Source organism: Leptonychotes weddellii, chromosome 16, assembly GCF_054177405.1.
Source record: "Leptonychotes weddellii isolate Sample4059 chromosome 16, ASM5417740v2, whole genome shotgun sequence".
NCBI classification, from domain to species: domain Eukaryota; kingdom Metazoa; phylum Chordata; class Mammalia; order Carnivora; family Phocidae; genus Leptonychotes; species Leptonychotes weddellii.
The window spans coordinates 9,013,646-9,028,944 of NC_138384.1; the positions used below are offsets into that span (position 1 = coordinate 9,013,646).

At 44.5% G+C, this 15,299-nt stretch overlaps 1 protein-coding gene across 1 annotated transcript in view; it reads right to left on the reverse strand.

Moving 5' to 3' along the window:
* Positions 1–383: 383 nt before the first annotated feature.
* The window catches only part of VAT1L (vesicle amine transport 1 like), a 141,785-nt gene continuing 126,869 nt past the window's right edge, over positions 384–15,299 (reverse strand). Inside the window, exons 8-9 of the mRNA XM_081806342.1 lie at positions 4,059–4,142; positions 384–2,975 (exon numbers count right to left, since the gene is read on the reverse strand). Coding sequence (XP_081662468.1) covers positions 2,877–2,975; positions 4,059–4,142 — 183 coding nt within the window. The 3' untranslated portion in view covers positions 384–2,876. The remainder of the gene's footprint in view (positions 2,976–4,058; positions 4,143–15,299) is intronic.

Here is a 15,299-nt window from a genome sequence, read left to right on the forward strand (position 1 = left end):
TATTTAACTTTAGTTTATATATATATATACATATATATATATACAGCTCTCTTAACAGCATATTATAGGTACCTCCATAAGCGTGATTATAATTATTGTCATTATATGATGTCTTTTTTTTTTTTTAAGATTTTATATATGATGTCTTCAATAGTTACTTTATTTAGTGGTTATACTTTCTTGCTTGAGGGAACTTGAATGTTTTTTTTTAAAGGCTTGTCTCGTCTTGACTCCTATTTTCTCTACAGTCTTTAGTTTCTCATTTGAAAATTCTTCTATCACATTTTTTTTTTCCTTTTTGAGTCACCCACTTCCTGCATTTTAATAGTGGGGCTGCTTTTCCAACAACTATTTATGTGGAGTCACCAATATGCCAGGCAAGGTTATGCTATGCTGAATACTTTATTTATATATTTTATGTAAACATAATTTGCTTTGTAGGCACAATGTAACAAAAGCTCTAAAGCCACAAATACGTTAGACAATGTTTCAGTTCACTCCAATCAAGTTTAAATGACAGAGAAGCCTTCACAGTTCCTTTAAGGCAAACTGAGACTTTCCTTATACTTTTTTCAGAAAACCAGTCACGTGACAGGAAGAAGGTGCTTAAAACGAGAGTGCATTAAACGGCTAATTTTGGCATTTTCTTTTCTTCTGTTCTTCATGGCATAATGATAGTCAAACTCTAGTTTTCTCTTCTCACCCTGTATTCTGGAGTGACAAAAGGGTTTTCTTTAACCAACTGCCATTATATATGATGACTGTATTAATTTTGCTAGTTGAAAAACAGATTTGGGGAAGCATGATTTTTTTAACGCCTCTCCTCTGGACAAGAACAAAGGCCATTTGGATTCTGCACATAGAGCTCCCACTCCCCTCGCAGAGGACAGCCCTGATTTGGCCAATGGCTCTTTGTTACCCCAGCCCTAGAAAATGCCATTTCTGTCTAGCTCACCAGGAATGTCACTTGGGTAGTGGTTCTTCTTAAAACCTCATTGTCAGCTTGGTTATGGGAGAAATATGACCAAGAATACAGCATTTAGTGAAAGTGTTGGGCGGGGGGCTGTGACAAACCTCCACATTATCTTTCTAAATGGCCCAGAAATGAAATATTGGTGAGTCCTGGGGTATGAAGAGAAGATGATGTGAGTATCTTCTTCTGAGATACTCTCATCTCTTTGCTCATCAGATGGAAGCACCCTTTCTTGTCCCCATATTTTACATGTACATTCACAATGAGGAGAAACTCCCTTCAGATAAATATTTGGCATAAATAAGTCACCATCACAAGCTTAGTGCAGGAAAAAAGAACATGATTAATGAGGTGATTGTTCTTATAAAAGGACTTTGGAAATAAAAAGGTAATTGCTGGAATGCACTCCTTCCCATCGTTTGGGGAAAGAGTTGGGTCTACCCTAAGGCTCACTGGTGGAGAGATGGGGCAATCAGGGAGCCCTCCAAGGTGTTCCAGAAGGCAAAGTGACTTGGGGTGCTAATCATGTGAGCTCCTTGTGTCTCCAGCTCTGTTTTTGAGTGAAGGAATCACCATTTGAGCCAAAAGGAGTGGGAGGAGGGAATAAGGAGCCCCCTTGTGGAGACACTGAGCCTCTCTCTCGTCCTTCAGGGGAACTGTTCACCTCAAGACATAGCAAGTATGGTGGGCGGGGTGTGGGGTTTCTTAAGAGTTTAGGAGCTGGAAAATTAGACAGTGGTGTATAATCAAGTAGTTTGGTCCCTGATTTCCAAAAAGCAGGGGCTTGCAAAGAGTCTGCACCATAATTTTGTATTTTAGAGGAGAGGAACTGCACATTTGGCATCAGATACTGAACATCAACCATTTGTATCGCTAGAGTTTGTTACATGTCAGAACATGCTTTGGCAAGAAAAGAGATACTCATTGATTTTTTTTCCCTAATACGGTCTACCAGGGAGGTCTTCCTTGGGGGATCCTTGGTAAAGGTAGCTGCTCACTACCTGGAAATGAAAAGAGCAAAATCGGTAATGCCCATGGCAAGCGTGCAAACATAGGCAAATCTCAGTAATGACTTCTGAAATAGTCCCACATGTGGTGAGTTTTCTTAAAATTAAACGAAAATATATATGGTGGGCGGCCAGGGTGGGGGGATTTTGCTCATGAGACCTGGTTTCAGAGGAGAAATCTCTGTGGCTGATCCTCAAACTCATGCTGTTGACCCATCTTCTATCCTGAAAAATCCTGTATTGATGGTTAAGAACCAGTGAAGGGATCAAGCATCAGAGGCTGAGCGGAGAGTGGTTCAACCTTTTGACTAATAAACAACTAAATGGATGTAAGGAATGTGCCTCTTAAATGGGGAGAGGGAAAGTACTATTTGGAGAAATCCTAAATGTATGGGCTCATAAAAGCACCTCCTGGCCTACCCTCCTTCTGCCAGCCACACTGGCAAGAGCTCTTGTCAGAATCATGGGTGGCTGGCAGCAAAAAGTGTCATTGGCCCGAAGAATTCTAGGATCTGGACAGTGCTTTTATGATAACATCTTTCAACCCAAACTTGTCTTTGCCCTTGTCTGGTCTCATAGGCTTTGGGCTCTGGGCTTGTATTAATTTGCAAGGCTGTTCTAGAACTGTCAAGAAGGACCCAAAGATGGATGGTTTTGAAGTAGGAGAGGGGGGAGAATGTGATACACAGATGAGGGAGGGACATAATACTGCATGGAATGGGCTTGGCACTTAATTTCAAAAACAACAGTGATCAACAGCTTTTAGCTCAGCTGACTGCAGACAAACACAACACACAGTGGACTACAGCATTTGTTCACTGGGGTACAGAAGAGCTTTCTCAACCGGCTCCTCTTGTTCCAAACCATCCTTCACATTCTCCTGCCTGGGTCCTGGGTTACTGGATAAAGGGCATCCGCTCCTTGTTCTCGCTATCTCCCTCGTGGTCCTCCTCCTCTTCTCCCGCCTCGCTGGTCTCTGTGCTATCGTTGGCCATCTGCAGTGCAACAGAGGACGTTTTAGAGGGTCTGCAGTCTGTCTCTTACCTTCTTCAAGCATCTGAGGAAGCCCCTTGGGAAGGACTTCTTTGAGGGCTAAGAGTTAGGATTGCTTTCTTCCCAGGAAAGCATTGTGGTGCTGGCCGTCTTATGTTGGGTGTCCTAAGAAGCAGACTCTGAGATAAGGATTTGAGTGCAAATATTTGGAATTTGGGAGATGATGCCAGGAAGCACAAGTAGGGAGGGAGGACATGAGGCAGAAAAGGCAAGGAAGTCAGTACAGTGTGTGTTAATAAGTAGGCTCCTACTGTGGGCAACTGGGGCTCAGTCATGCCAGGGACCACTGGGAGCCCATGAGGGACACACCTCACAGTTGTCCCACATGAGGAGGTAAGAAGACAAGGAATGGCTACTCTGGCATCTCTGGCAGTTATGTACATACTGGCCAAAAATGCCCCTGTGCCTGGGGGCTCTCAGACAGAGGGGTCAGGTGCTGGGGACATGGGGGCACTCAGAGCATCCACTGCACAGACTGGCCAGGGTTCAGATCTTGGTGCTGTCACTTCCTAAGAGCCAGAACAATAATGCTAACACACGTGTGTTTGTCTACTTCGTTGTCTACATCCCCCCATTGGAATGTCATTTCTATGAAGACGCGGACTTTGGCTCTAGCCAAAGTCTCATAAGAGCCCTCCTGAGATTCAGGAACAAGGGCCATAGCATACGGCAAGCCAGGCCCTGAGCTGTTAACACTCAGAATTGGGCTTTTCAGCTCCTGCTCTGATAAGAATCCCCTGTGGTCAAACAGGCCTTCCTAAAGCCTGAGGGCCCAGCGGGACCTCATGTGTTATGGAGACAGGCGGGAAGATGATGCCAGCCATCCTGCTTAAAAGCAACAAACTGTCCTTTCCCTTTTAGCCTGCATCCCACTTTTGTGACTAATCGCTCATTTGCACCATCATTTGATTACGCGGGTCTGCTGCGCGAGCCAGAACTGCTTGTATTTCCCCCTACCCGACCTGTGCCCGCACCTGATAGACCCTCCTGTGTTGAACTGAACGGACCCTCTGCTTTTGACTCACCAGTGGAGTCGGGGTCTTCTCTACATCCAGAATTAATTTGCCGATGTTCCCCCGGTCGTGGATCCGCTGCATGGCCTCCTTCACCTGAGAGGAGAAAAAGGGAAGCGCTGGTTGGGTGAGGAGTCGCCCAGGTGGAGAAGCCAAACCATTCGCCGCCCACCTGGGGGCGCTGTGGTTCAAGGTTAGCCGCTAAGCCAGCGATGGTTTGGGACACTGGGTGCAAATAAATTCTGGTTGTGTCACTCACGCACTCCGAGCTTGTGCAAGCAACTTGGCCTTCTGGGTCTAAGAAATGAAAGTGATAGTTCCTGAAATAAGAAGACGAAATTTTCTTAAAAAACAAAAGTCGGGGATGGGGTGAGGTGGGGAGGAGAGTACTGTGAAGTTCTAAAAGACACAGGGCGCATCAGCCAGAGTAAATTTTGACCAGTAAAATTATTTTTTTTCAGAGTCAGTTGTGCCCTGCTTACCAAAATGGTACATAACTCTGATTCATAGTTTAATTAAAATGACCCGTTGCCTAGGCTAAACTATATTCAGGAAAATTCCCTTCGGTGACTCCTGGTTTTGGGGTGGAAATTTTGTTTCCACCTACGTAGAGATTTCTCCAGAACTAGTATTCTCCCCAGAGAAGAAGACCTAGTTTTCCTTTAAATGATGGGGGCTTGTCAGATCAAGCCCCTCTAAAAAAAGCAAGCATGTGCCCTCGTCTGATTTATGCTTGAGCATTTCATTCTGTGGCTGTGCGGAGAATGAACTGTAGGGGGCGCTATGAGGAGAAAATGAGATAAGGAAAGGGTAACACTACCAGACACTTGGCATGAATAGGTCCTCCACATCTCTTAGTGAAATCTAAATGGAAATACAACATCTCTTAATTTAAAAAAATGTTATAAGAGATGTAGCCTAAATATTTTTTCTAAAGTCTCAGATTTTAAAATATTTTTGTTCACTCATTCGGTCCACAAAATATTCATTAAATGTCCTTACAGGCTAGGCGCCATGGTTTTTTTGTTTTGTTTTGTTTTGTTGTTTTGTTTTGTTTAATTTAAGTAAGGTAGGATGTCTGTCTTGGAGGAACTCAATCTGGGGCTGATGGAGTAGTGTTTGCTTAAAAAACCAAAGCTGTCTTCTCATTTGGATAAAAACTTGACAGAGACATTAAAATGTGCATACTCTAATTGCTTTTCTGGGACTTATCCTAAAGACATAATTCAAATTGTGGGGGAAAAAACTTACCATACCAAAGATACTCAATCACAGCATTGCTTTTAATGGCAAAACACTGAAGCAAGTTATATATCACAGAATAAGGGAATGGTTAAGAAAACCATGGGTCTTACATTTATGTATGGAATAGAAATATTATGTTGCGATTAAGCTGCTAATTATAAAGAATGTACAGCAGGATTAAAAGCCTTTATAATATTGCTAACCGAGAAAACTGAGATGCATATTTTTATTTACATCCCCATAAAAATATGGACATCCTAAAATAAGTAGAAAGGGATTTGGATATATGATAAAACATTAGGTAGGGGAAATTAGTGCCTTTTAACTCCAAACATTGCCATTTGGTTATCAAATTCAAATCAGTATTTAATATAAGTTAAATGCATCTTTAAATGTAGTCTTTGGGAAACCTAGCATTGGTTAGCATCAGCCTCTTTTATAGACTGATAGTGTCATATGATTGCTAAATTTCCTGACCCTACTACATATGCCAGTATATTTCTTTTATTTCTGTGATGAACATTGCTTTTCAAAATGCTGTTATGTCTGGTTATAACAACTCTTTACTGAGAATGTTTAAATATCATGGCAGACAGCTTCCAAAATGGCTCCCAACCGTCCTTTCCTCCAGACACTTACACCCATGTATAATCCCCTTCCCTTGAATGTGGGCTGGACCTCCTAACTTGCTTCTGACCAGCAGAATATAGCAAAAGTGATGGGATGTCACCTCCAAGATTAGGTTATAAAAGACAGATTTCTGTCTGGTAGTCTCTCTCTGACTCTTCTTGCTTTCTTCCTCTGATGACACAAACTGCCTTGTTGTGCACTGCCCTGTGGAGAGGCCCCCATGGCAAGGAACTGAGGGAGACCTCCCAGCAACAGCCAGTAAGGAAGCAACACCCTCAGTCCAAAAGCCCATGAGGAACTAGATTTTTCCAGCAATCAATGGGAGAGCTCAGAAGCAGATCCTTCCCCAGTTAAGTCTAGTAATGAGACTGTATCCCTAGCTGACACCTTGACTGAAGCCTTGGGAGATCCTAAGCCAAAGGACCCAGCTAAACCATGCCCAGATTCCTCACCCACATAAAGTGTGATCATAAGTGTTGTTTCAAGCCTCTAAGTTTTGGGGCTAATTTGTTATGCAGCAATAAATAAGCAACCTTCTTATCTTTCCTACGTAATTCTTATCTTGCAAGATCTATATTATACCCATTTTACAGGTAAGTACCTTGATGCTCAAAGATATAAGCAATTTGTCCAAAGATTATGTGGCTATCAGTGACAGAATCGTGGCTCAAACTCATGTTTGTCATACTTCAAAACCAATGCTTTTTCCCAATTCCACCCAGACTGTGTTTAATTTAATTCTCAAAGGCAGAGGAAGGTGGTAGGTAATGTCTCACATAATGACTTCCCAGAATTCAGTTGTTTATTACCCTGGCAAGTCATTCAGCACCTGGTAACTCCTTGGAGATTCAGAACAATTTTTGTGCTCTTCTCCAATAAGACAGAGCCTAGGGAAACTGAAAAGCTGTTTTCCTACCAGTTAAAGCGTATTGTGATACTAGAAAAAAGCCCCCTGAATGGCTGGCTCTAATCTGCATATTTTGGGGAACTTTCTTTTCTTTTCTTCCTTTCTTCCTTCCTTTCTTTCTTTCTTTATCTTATTTATTTGAGAGAGAGAGCGTGTGCACAGAAGTGGGGGGGCAGAGGGAGAGAGAGAAACTCAAACAGACTCTGAGTGTGGAGCCCAACATGGGGCTCAGTCCCAGGACCCTGAGATCATGACCTGAGCCGAAACCAAGAGTCAGACGCTTAACCGACTGGGCCACCCAGGGACCCCTGCGAAATGAACTGACCCCTTGAAGTTCCTTATGTGGGGGACAGTGAAAGGGTTAGGAGTCTTTCCAAGAGGTGACTGAAGTAGTCTGATCCCCAGCCATACTGTCTGAGTTTACATCTTCTTATGCTGCTCCTGGAGATGTGAAAGAGTCCTTTTGATGACAGCTTAGAAGGAAAGAATTACCATTTTTTTTTAGCAATTCTTTACATGTACAGTATGAAGGCATTGCTTAATGTATGAGGCACATACATTGGCTTTTTATCTGCACACCGCGGGTTCACAGAAGAGGAATCTAAAGGTGAAAATCGGACTCTGTCCCCGGTCACCATCTGAAAGGTGGGTAGAACCACTTGGGAGCTGAGAGAGCGGTTTCCCCTTTTCAGGACTCTAGACAAAAGCCAGGACAGGGCTCTGCCATCTGTACTCCAAAACTGCCCTCAAATAACCCCATAAGGTGGAGTCTGCAGAAAGAGACCTTGCTCCCAAATTACCAGTTTATAAACTGAGGTACCTCAGTAGGTGAGAGTGCCCAAAAGCTGGTGGTGAGAACCTCCAAAAAGATACTTGTTCTCTCTTGGGGCTAGCATTTTTCTAAGATACACTTGCGCTTAAAACCTTTTTCCATCGCGGGCACCTGCGTGGCTCAGTCGTTAAGCATCTGCCTTAGGCTCAGGTCATGATCCCAGGGTCCTGGGATCGAGCCCCGCATCGGGCTCCCTGCTCAGCGGGAAGCCTGCTTCTCCCTCTCCCACTCCCCCTGCTTGTGTTCCCTGTCTTGCTGTGTCTCTCTTTGTCAAATAAATAAATAAAATCTTTAAAAAACATACAAACAAAACCTTTTCCCATCGCACTCGAGAAAAGCCTAGCAGACCTGCACTGCCTCGTGCAGGAGCCATGAGTCACATGGGGCACTGAGCCCTTGAACAGGGGCCAGCACAGACTTCAGTGTGCTGTGAGTGTAAACCACCTGGCCGACTGCAAAGGCTTAATAAGACAGAATATATACCGTCTCATTCAGAATTGTTGACATCCATTGCACGTTGTGAGGATAACATGTTAAATATTCTAGGTTAAGTAAAACATATTACTAAAGTGAATTTTGCCCACGTTTTACTTTTCTGAATATGGCTACAACAAAACTGAAACTTTGAGCATGGCTCACGTTAGACTTCTGCTGGACAGCACGGGACTTGTTCTTCAGGAGCTGATGTTGGTCACTCTTTCTGGCTTCACTACTTTCTTTACACTTCCTCTGCTCCGGCCACTGGAGACTTATCTGAAGCTCACTGGGCTTCTCAGCTTTATGCCTCTGTATAGATCAGGTTCCTTCCCGGAGTGTGAAGTGCGCTGGTCCTGGAGCTAACTCACATTTGTCCTGTGGCTGGTTTAGATGCGAACCCTTCTAGGAAGCTGCTCTGCACCTCCCACCCCTGCCCCTCACACTTGGGGTCAAGTCTCCTTTGGGCTCCCTTGGCACCTTGGGCCAGCTAGTAATGTCACACTTACCCCACAGCTTAGAACTTAGCTGCTCTTCTCTACAGTACAACTCTCTGGACCGGCACCGTGCAGTAGAAATAGGAAGTGAGCTACAGATGTCCTAAAATTTCTCTAGTTACTCCCATTAACAAATATAGAAAGAAACTGGTGAAATTAATTTTCATAATATATTTTCTTTAATCAGATCTATCCAAAATCTTATCACTTTAATATATACTCAACACAATAAAGTCTTAATGAGATATTTTATATTCCTTTTTTTTTCCCTTTTGTACTACGTGTTTGGAATCCAGGGTATACTTGGTACTTACATGTTTCAATTCAGATGAGCCACTCTTCAAGTGCCCAGTGGCTGCACGTGGCTCACATCTACCATATTGGAGAGGGCAGCTCCAGATGGTGGGACAGTGGCACCAGCCTCAGGGACCCCAGTGCATAGGAGTATTTAGCATATGATGGCCTCCAGGATGAATGAATGAATGAATGAATGAATAAGCAAGTGGGTATGTGGAGAAAGTGAGATGCCATGCGGCTGAGCCACACGAGAGGTTTCTGTTTCATCTGGCCCACATCCTAGAGCTCCTGGCCCAGGCAGCTGCCTCTTGGTGGCCTGCTCAGTGCTGTCTGGGTGGCCTAGTGGAGTCTGTTTGTCATCAGGGCCATGGCCCCTCACATCCAGTCTGACATACCACTGCCAGCTATGCAGCTGGCCAGATCTGGTGTTGGCAGCTGGATTTTCCAGGGCATACTCAGGCTATCCCAGCCAGAGCTGGTGTCCCATCCAGACAGTGGGAGGAAGTTTGAGTCACATCATTAAAACATCGCAAGATGCCAAGATCCTGAGCACAGAGGCTACCTGAGCTTTTTTTACTTCCTGTCCCTGGGAGGCCATCTTGGTACCATCCCAAGTGGATGGTGGCAGGAGGCAGTGAGATCATCACTGAGTCCTAGGCTCTGCTTTGACTCATCAGGGTCATTCCAGCAAGTTGCTTCATCTCTGCTCCTCACCTTCTTAATATGTTAAATGATAACAGCTATTCTATCCATTCATTCATGCAGTCAGTCACTCATTCAAACAGTGCCACAGCCCTGTTCAGGAGCTCTCTCTGTCCTGAAGCCCTCAGAGTTTTGTTTATTAAATAGGCTAATCATAATAAAAGAATCTCACGATTAAAAAATGTGTTCTTAGGCGCCTGGGTGGCTCAGTTGGTTAAGCGACTGCCTTCGGCTCAGGTCATGATCCTGGAGTCCCGGGATCGAGTCCCGTATCGGGCTCCCTGCTCGGCAGGAAGTCTGCTTCTGCCTCTGACCCTCCCCCCTCTCATGTGCTCTCTCTCTCTCATTCTCTCTGTCTCAAATAAATAAATAAAAAATCTTTAAAAAAAAAAAAATAAAATAAAATAAAAAATGTGTTCTTGATTTGTTTATTTAGCCCCATGGATCGCAACCCATCAGAGTTGATCCCGTACCCTTGGTTCACGCTCCAACAAAGTCCACTGGCATTCGAGATGGCATTCACGCATGATCTACAGGAAAAATGAACTGGTTCATACCATGTTTGCAAAGGACCAGTAGTTACAGTCATTCTTACTTCTGTCTGCAGTGGGACTAGAAGAGGAGAGGTGGGGTTTCTGGAAGCCTGGGAATACAGTGGTGAGTAAACACCTACAAGATCCCCTGCCATCATGAAGTTTATGGTCTTGTGGGAGACATAGACAATCAAAGAATGACTGGAATAAATATAAGATCGCCCCTTGATAATTCTAAGATGGTGTTACAAGGATGTGGATAGGGGATTTGATCTGGTTGGGAAGATCAGGGAGGGCTTCCCTGAAGAAGTGATAACTGAGCTGGGATTTAAAGGATGAATAGGAAGTAACTAAGACAAAAAAGGAGAGGGACCATTCCAAGCAGAAGGGGCCGAATGTGAAAGGAAGGACTGAGAAGAGACCAGGGGGGATGAGGACAAAGAGCAAATGTGAATGTGGGGCAAGATGCTGGCAAGCTTGGTTGGGGCCTTTGGTGCTGTATTCCAAAAAGTTTCCAAGGATACAGTGGCCACACTGACCATACAAATCTAGACTGTCTTTCCACCTCCAGTTGCCTTCTAACTGAGTAGTCCGTTTTGTCACACTTAAGTAATGAGAGTTAACAATGCTCAATCTTTGTTGGGATCTCATTTAATGTTTCATGGTCTTCAATTTCCGTTTGAATGGTGTGAAAGGCACAAAGTCATTAGGGTACAAATGACACCACTTAATAATCAAAGCATTTGGCTTGTGCCATGAATAATAATAAGCCTAGCCACCTAAAATAGGAAAAAAAAATTAAGATGGGTTATTCCATGCATCACTGTGCCTATTAGGTGATAAATTAAAAGGTCTGAAAAGGAAGAAATGAGTAATACTATAATTAAGAAGCACATCTACCAATGTCATCTATGGAAGATTACTCACATTAACAACAGCCATCTTTGGGAAGGCTTAAAATACAAAGTGGGTGTTGAAAAGTAACACAGTCATTGCAAGTAGACTTGGAATCTGTAATTTCTGTGTTTTGTCAAGTAGCTCCAGGAGTCTAAAGTGAGTGAGCCCCCAGATCTTGACCTAGATGGAAGAGTGACCACAGAAGTAAAATGTCAGGGACTGTGGATTGACCCACTTGGGAAGACAGAAAAAAGAGTCAGTCAGCTGCTCTTTTGGACCAGTTGCACATGGGGTCTTTCCAACAATGCAGGGTGTGGACTAGGATGGAGAAAAGGAGGTGACAAGGGTGCAGAACTGAAGGAGGCACTCACTGTCAGGGTCATGCAGGTGCTGGGTCAGCACATGAGAGGAAGCCCCTCTTACCTTTTAACCCTTGTCACCTGTCTGGCCCCACCCTAGTTCTGGTCCTCAAGGATGGCTGTTATTTTCTTTAAAAGGGGAAACATTAAGTAGCTTTCAGAAGCATCTGCTTGGCCACTGGACAATGGAGATGCTCCAAGAGGATTTTTCAAGGGGCTGTTAATAGGAACACTGGCTGAAAAGAGATAAAGAACATTCTGAGTGTGAGGAAGAAGGAAGGCAAGGAAGAAAACAAAACAGTAGAATCTGGATGGAGTAACTGGTCCTTTTTCCTTCATGGGTACTTGGATGACACTGACTCTTTTGACCAAAAATATATCGTGGTCATGAGGGGTTCAGACGAATTAAACATTGAGCCAAAAGGCAGGTTATTCTGCAGAAATCTGCAATCCATAATCAAGCCAAACTATATATTCTTACCCTGTTGTATTTTGAACTAAAGCAAAAGATGAAAAACAATCCAGTGAATTCTCTCCACTGTTTGTTTTATCTTATTTAACCATGTTTCCCACTGTTGGATTTGGATGGTTGGATAGAATTGAAGTGGACACTCAGTGGATGCTTATTCCAACATGAGAGTGTTGGATGCTTATTCCAACGTGAGAGTGAGGTTTCTGGGGAGGAGGAGGAAAAGGTTCAGGAGAGAATTCCTGCTCCCTGCAGAAAAATACCTGTTGTACAATCCATAAGAGGGACATTTGAACTGTGATGGGGCACAAAAGAGGATGCCGTTGGGGATGGGACAAGGATGAAAACCAAGGAAGTAACTCTTAGTTTGAGACTTGAAGTTCGAGTAGAAGGTTGTCACTCAGCCAATAGAAGGACATATAACTAATCCAAGGAAATATTGCTCAACTCAGAGAATGAGTCATTGATGGCCACAAGAACATGGAGGGTGATGATGAGTTACGCTTTGAAAATCCTCATGAATTGCTTAAACTCCTCAAGTCCGCTGGACATGGGTAAAAAATAACCTGAGCCCCCTCCCCGTCAGGAAATTCCACATGATGGTGGCAGAACTTGCAAAATATAATTCCAACTGTTTGGTCCTTTGCTTTGACTCTTATAGCAAAATCCTCTAACTAGGGAGAGTCTCTATATTTCTGCTCAGAGGACTCTGGTTCCTTACTAAGAATATAACTACCTTGCTTGCAGATGATCTGGTTTTATTTAGTCACAGATTGATAACTACACCATTCCATGATAACTGTGGGCTTTCAGCTGGAGCTGCCAGACACGACAGTTTATGGAGAAGGGTTAGAACTCTAAGGAGGCCAGAGACCCTTCAAAATCTTGAAAGTTCTCAGAGGGGTAGCCATGTTTTCAAAAGAATGACAGCCAGACCTGCTGACCTTTAGGAATTACAGGTTAGAAGGCAGAGGTGACTTTCTTTAGGCTTGGAGAGAAAGGGCTTGCTTGCGGGTGTTTGGGGGCATTTTTAGTACCTAAGGGAATTGAGAAGTATTGATTACATCATTCAGACATAGCGGTAGTTGAGACAAGGGCTAGGGTGCCAAGGGTGCCAAATCCGAGGTGGCCACCAGAGCCGATATGCCTGGGACAAGTTGTCCGGCAATGGTAAATGGCCCAGAGTAAGGAACAGAAGTAAGAGAGGGGTTGTGTTTGTATTCGAGGTGTCTGCAAACAAAGTGCTCACGTGGAAACCTGGTTCTCCACTACTTTGACTGAGGGGGGTTTTTGAGCATCCCCTCACTTAAAGAGAAAGGATGGAGGGGGCTAGAGGCTCTGGACCTAGCACCGTGGTGATATGAGAGTCACACCTGTCCATACATTGTGTTAGGAGGAGGCAAGAGTCACAAGTAAAGAGCTGGATCTAAAAACCAGGTAAATGTAAAGGACAAGGCAGAAGCGGTACCTCCATGGGGTGGCGGGGTGGTGGGGGGCATTGTTCATTATCATCACAGCAGCTGACATAGGACGAACACTTGGCAGGTGCTATCACCGAGCAAAGCACCCTATAGGCATGATCTCATTTCGTTGCATCAAGCCTGTGAGGTTTAAGTGGGAGTTGGTCAGACTGTCAATCAGGGGAACATAAAAATATTCTCCCTTTTCTTCTGGAGTCCCTGTTGCTCACGGAGGACAGCTGAGATGAAACTGAGGTTTAGTGTGGGGAAAGTGGCTTTGCCCAAGGTGAAACGGGGGAATGTGGAGGCGCCGGGCTTCCACGTGAGCCCTGTGTAACTCCAGCGCTTAACGCCAGGTTGCCAGGTGTGCAAGCCTGGGATGAGGTGTGAGACAGGAAGGAAGGTTCTGGGGCCTGGGGCCCTGCATGTAGGGACCAGTAATGCGTTACTTCCTCTGTACTTGGGTATGCACCTCACTGGTTCCTTGGTTATGACACTTAACTCCCTTCCCTCTTGAAGAGTTTCTCAACCGAGGAACTATTTACATTCTGCGCCGGAGAATTCTCGGTTGTGAGCGGGCTGTCCTGTACATTGCAGGGTATTCAGCTGCATCTCTGGCCTATACTCACTCAATGCCAGTAGCACTCCCCAGTTTGATAAGTAAAAATGTTTCTAGATATTGCCAAGTGTCCCCTGGAGGGCCAAATCGCCTCCAGTTGAGACCTTCAGCATTATGGGAGCATATACTTCATTACCCCCTCTCCATCCCTCCCACTGGTCTGTGGGCTCACGGGCAGGCAGCTCCACACCTCAGTACTCACATGACACCCTGGACAGGGACTTGCCCACAGGAGACTGGGTTCTTCTCTATTCCTAGGACTAGGACTGGGAAGAGTGTGTGGTACCCAGCAGGTGCTCAGTACCAGAAGAACACAAGGTGGCCTCTGACCTCAAAATGCTCATTGGTTGTATTAGGTTCTCTCAAAGGGTGGACTGAAAGCTGCCTCCATCAGAATCACAAAGCGTGGCTTTTAAAGTGCTGTATTGGCCTTACCCTATACCTATTTGCTGAGACTGTGGAGATACTCCCCTCCAGGTGATTCAGGGGCTCTCAAGTTTCAGACCCTTGAGATTAACTGGTTCTTCATTTAGCAAATACTGACTGCCTACTCTAAATCAGGCACTGTGCTTGGCTGACTCATGGCAAGGAACAGGAAAGACAAGCCCCCTGCCTAGCTAAGATCCCTCTCAAGAGAGTGAGCCTGCGTTCCCCTTTCTCATATCTGGGTAGAGCCTAGTTTAACCCTTGGCTTATATGTCATTGCCTGTTAGAAAGTGGCAGAAGGCCACAGCTACGGCCCCTCCCATCCCAGGGCAGCGGGGAAGGAATCAGATGGCAGCTTCGGTTCTGCACCCTTGTGTAGACATTAAACAGCCTGACTTCTGCTCAGTGCATCAAGAAACCTTCAGGACATTGTTTTACGATGAATGAAACCCATTTACTGGCTCTGTGTGGCCCCTCAAAGGACCCAGCCACTGAGTTTCATGTGCTCATGGTTGGAAGGGATGATCTCTGTGGTGGCGGAGTCCTAGGATATGTGTGCATCCGTTAGAATCAGTGGGTTATTGAGCAACCCACAACCTGTGGTACAATGAGCCAGATCTTACTGTGACATGAGCAGAAAAATCAGAAGCAGAGTTGCATGCTGGAGATGCAGTGGGAAGGCTTATTTCTTTTTTTTTTTTTTTTTTTTCAGACTTAAAAACTTTTTTTTTATTTGAATACTGTTGATACACAATGTTACATTAGTTTCAGGTGTACAACTCTGTGATTTGACAAGTTTATACATTACTATGTCCACCACAAGTGTAGCTATCATCTGTTCCATTACAATGGTATTACAATATCACTGACTGTATTCCTTATGCTGTGCCTTTTATTCCATTGACT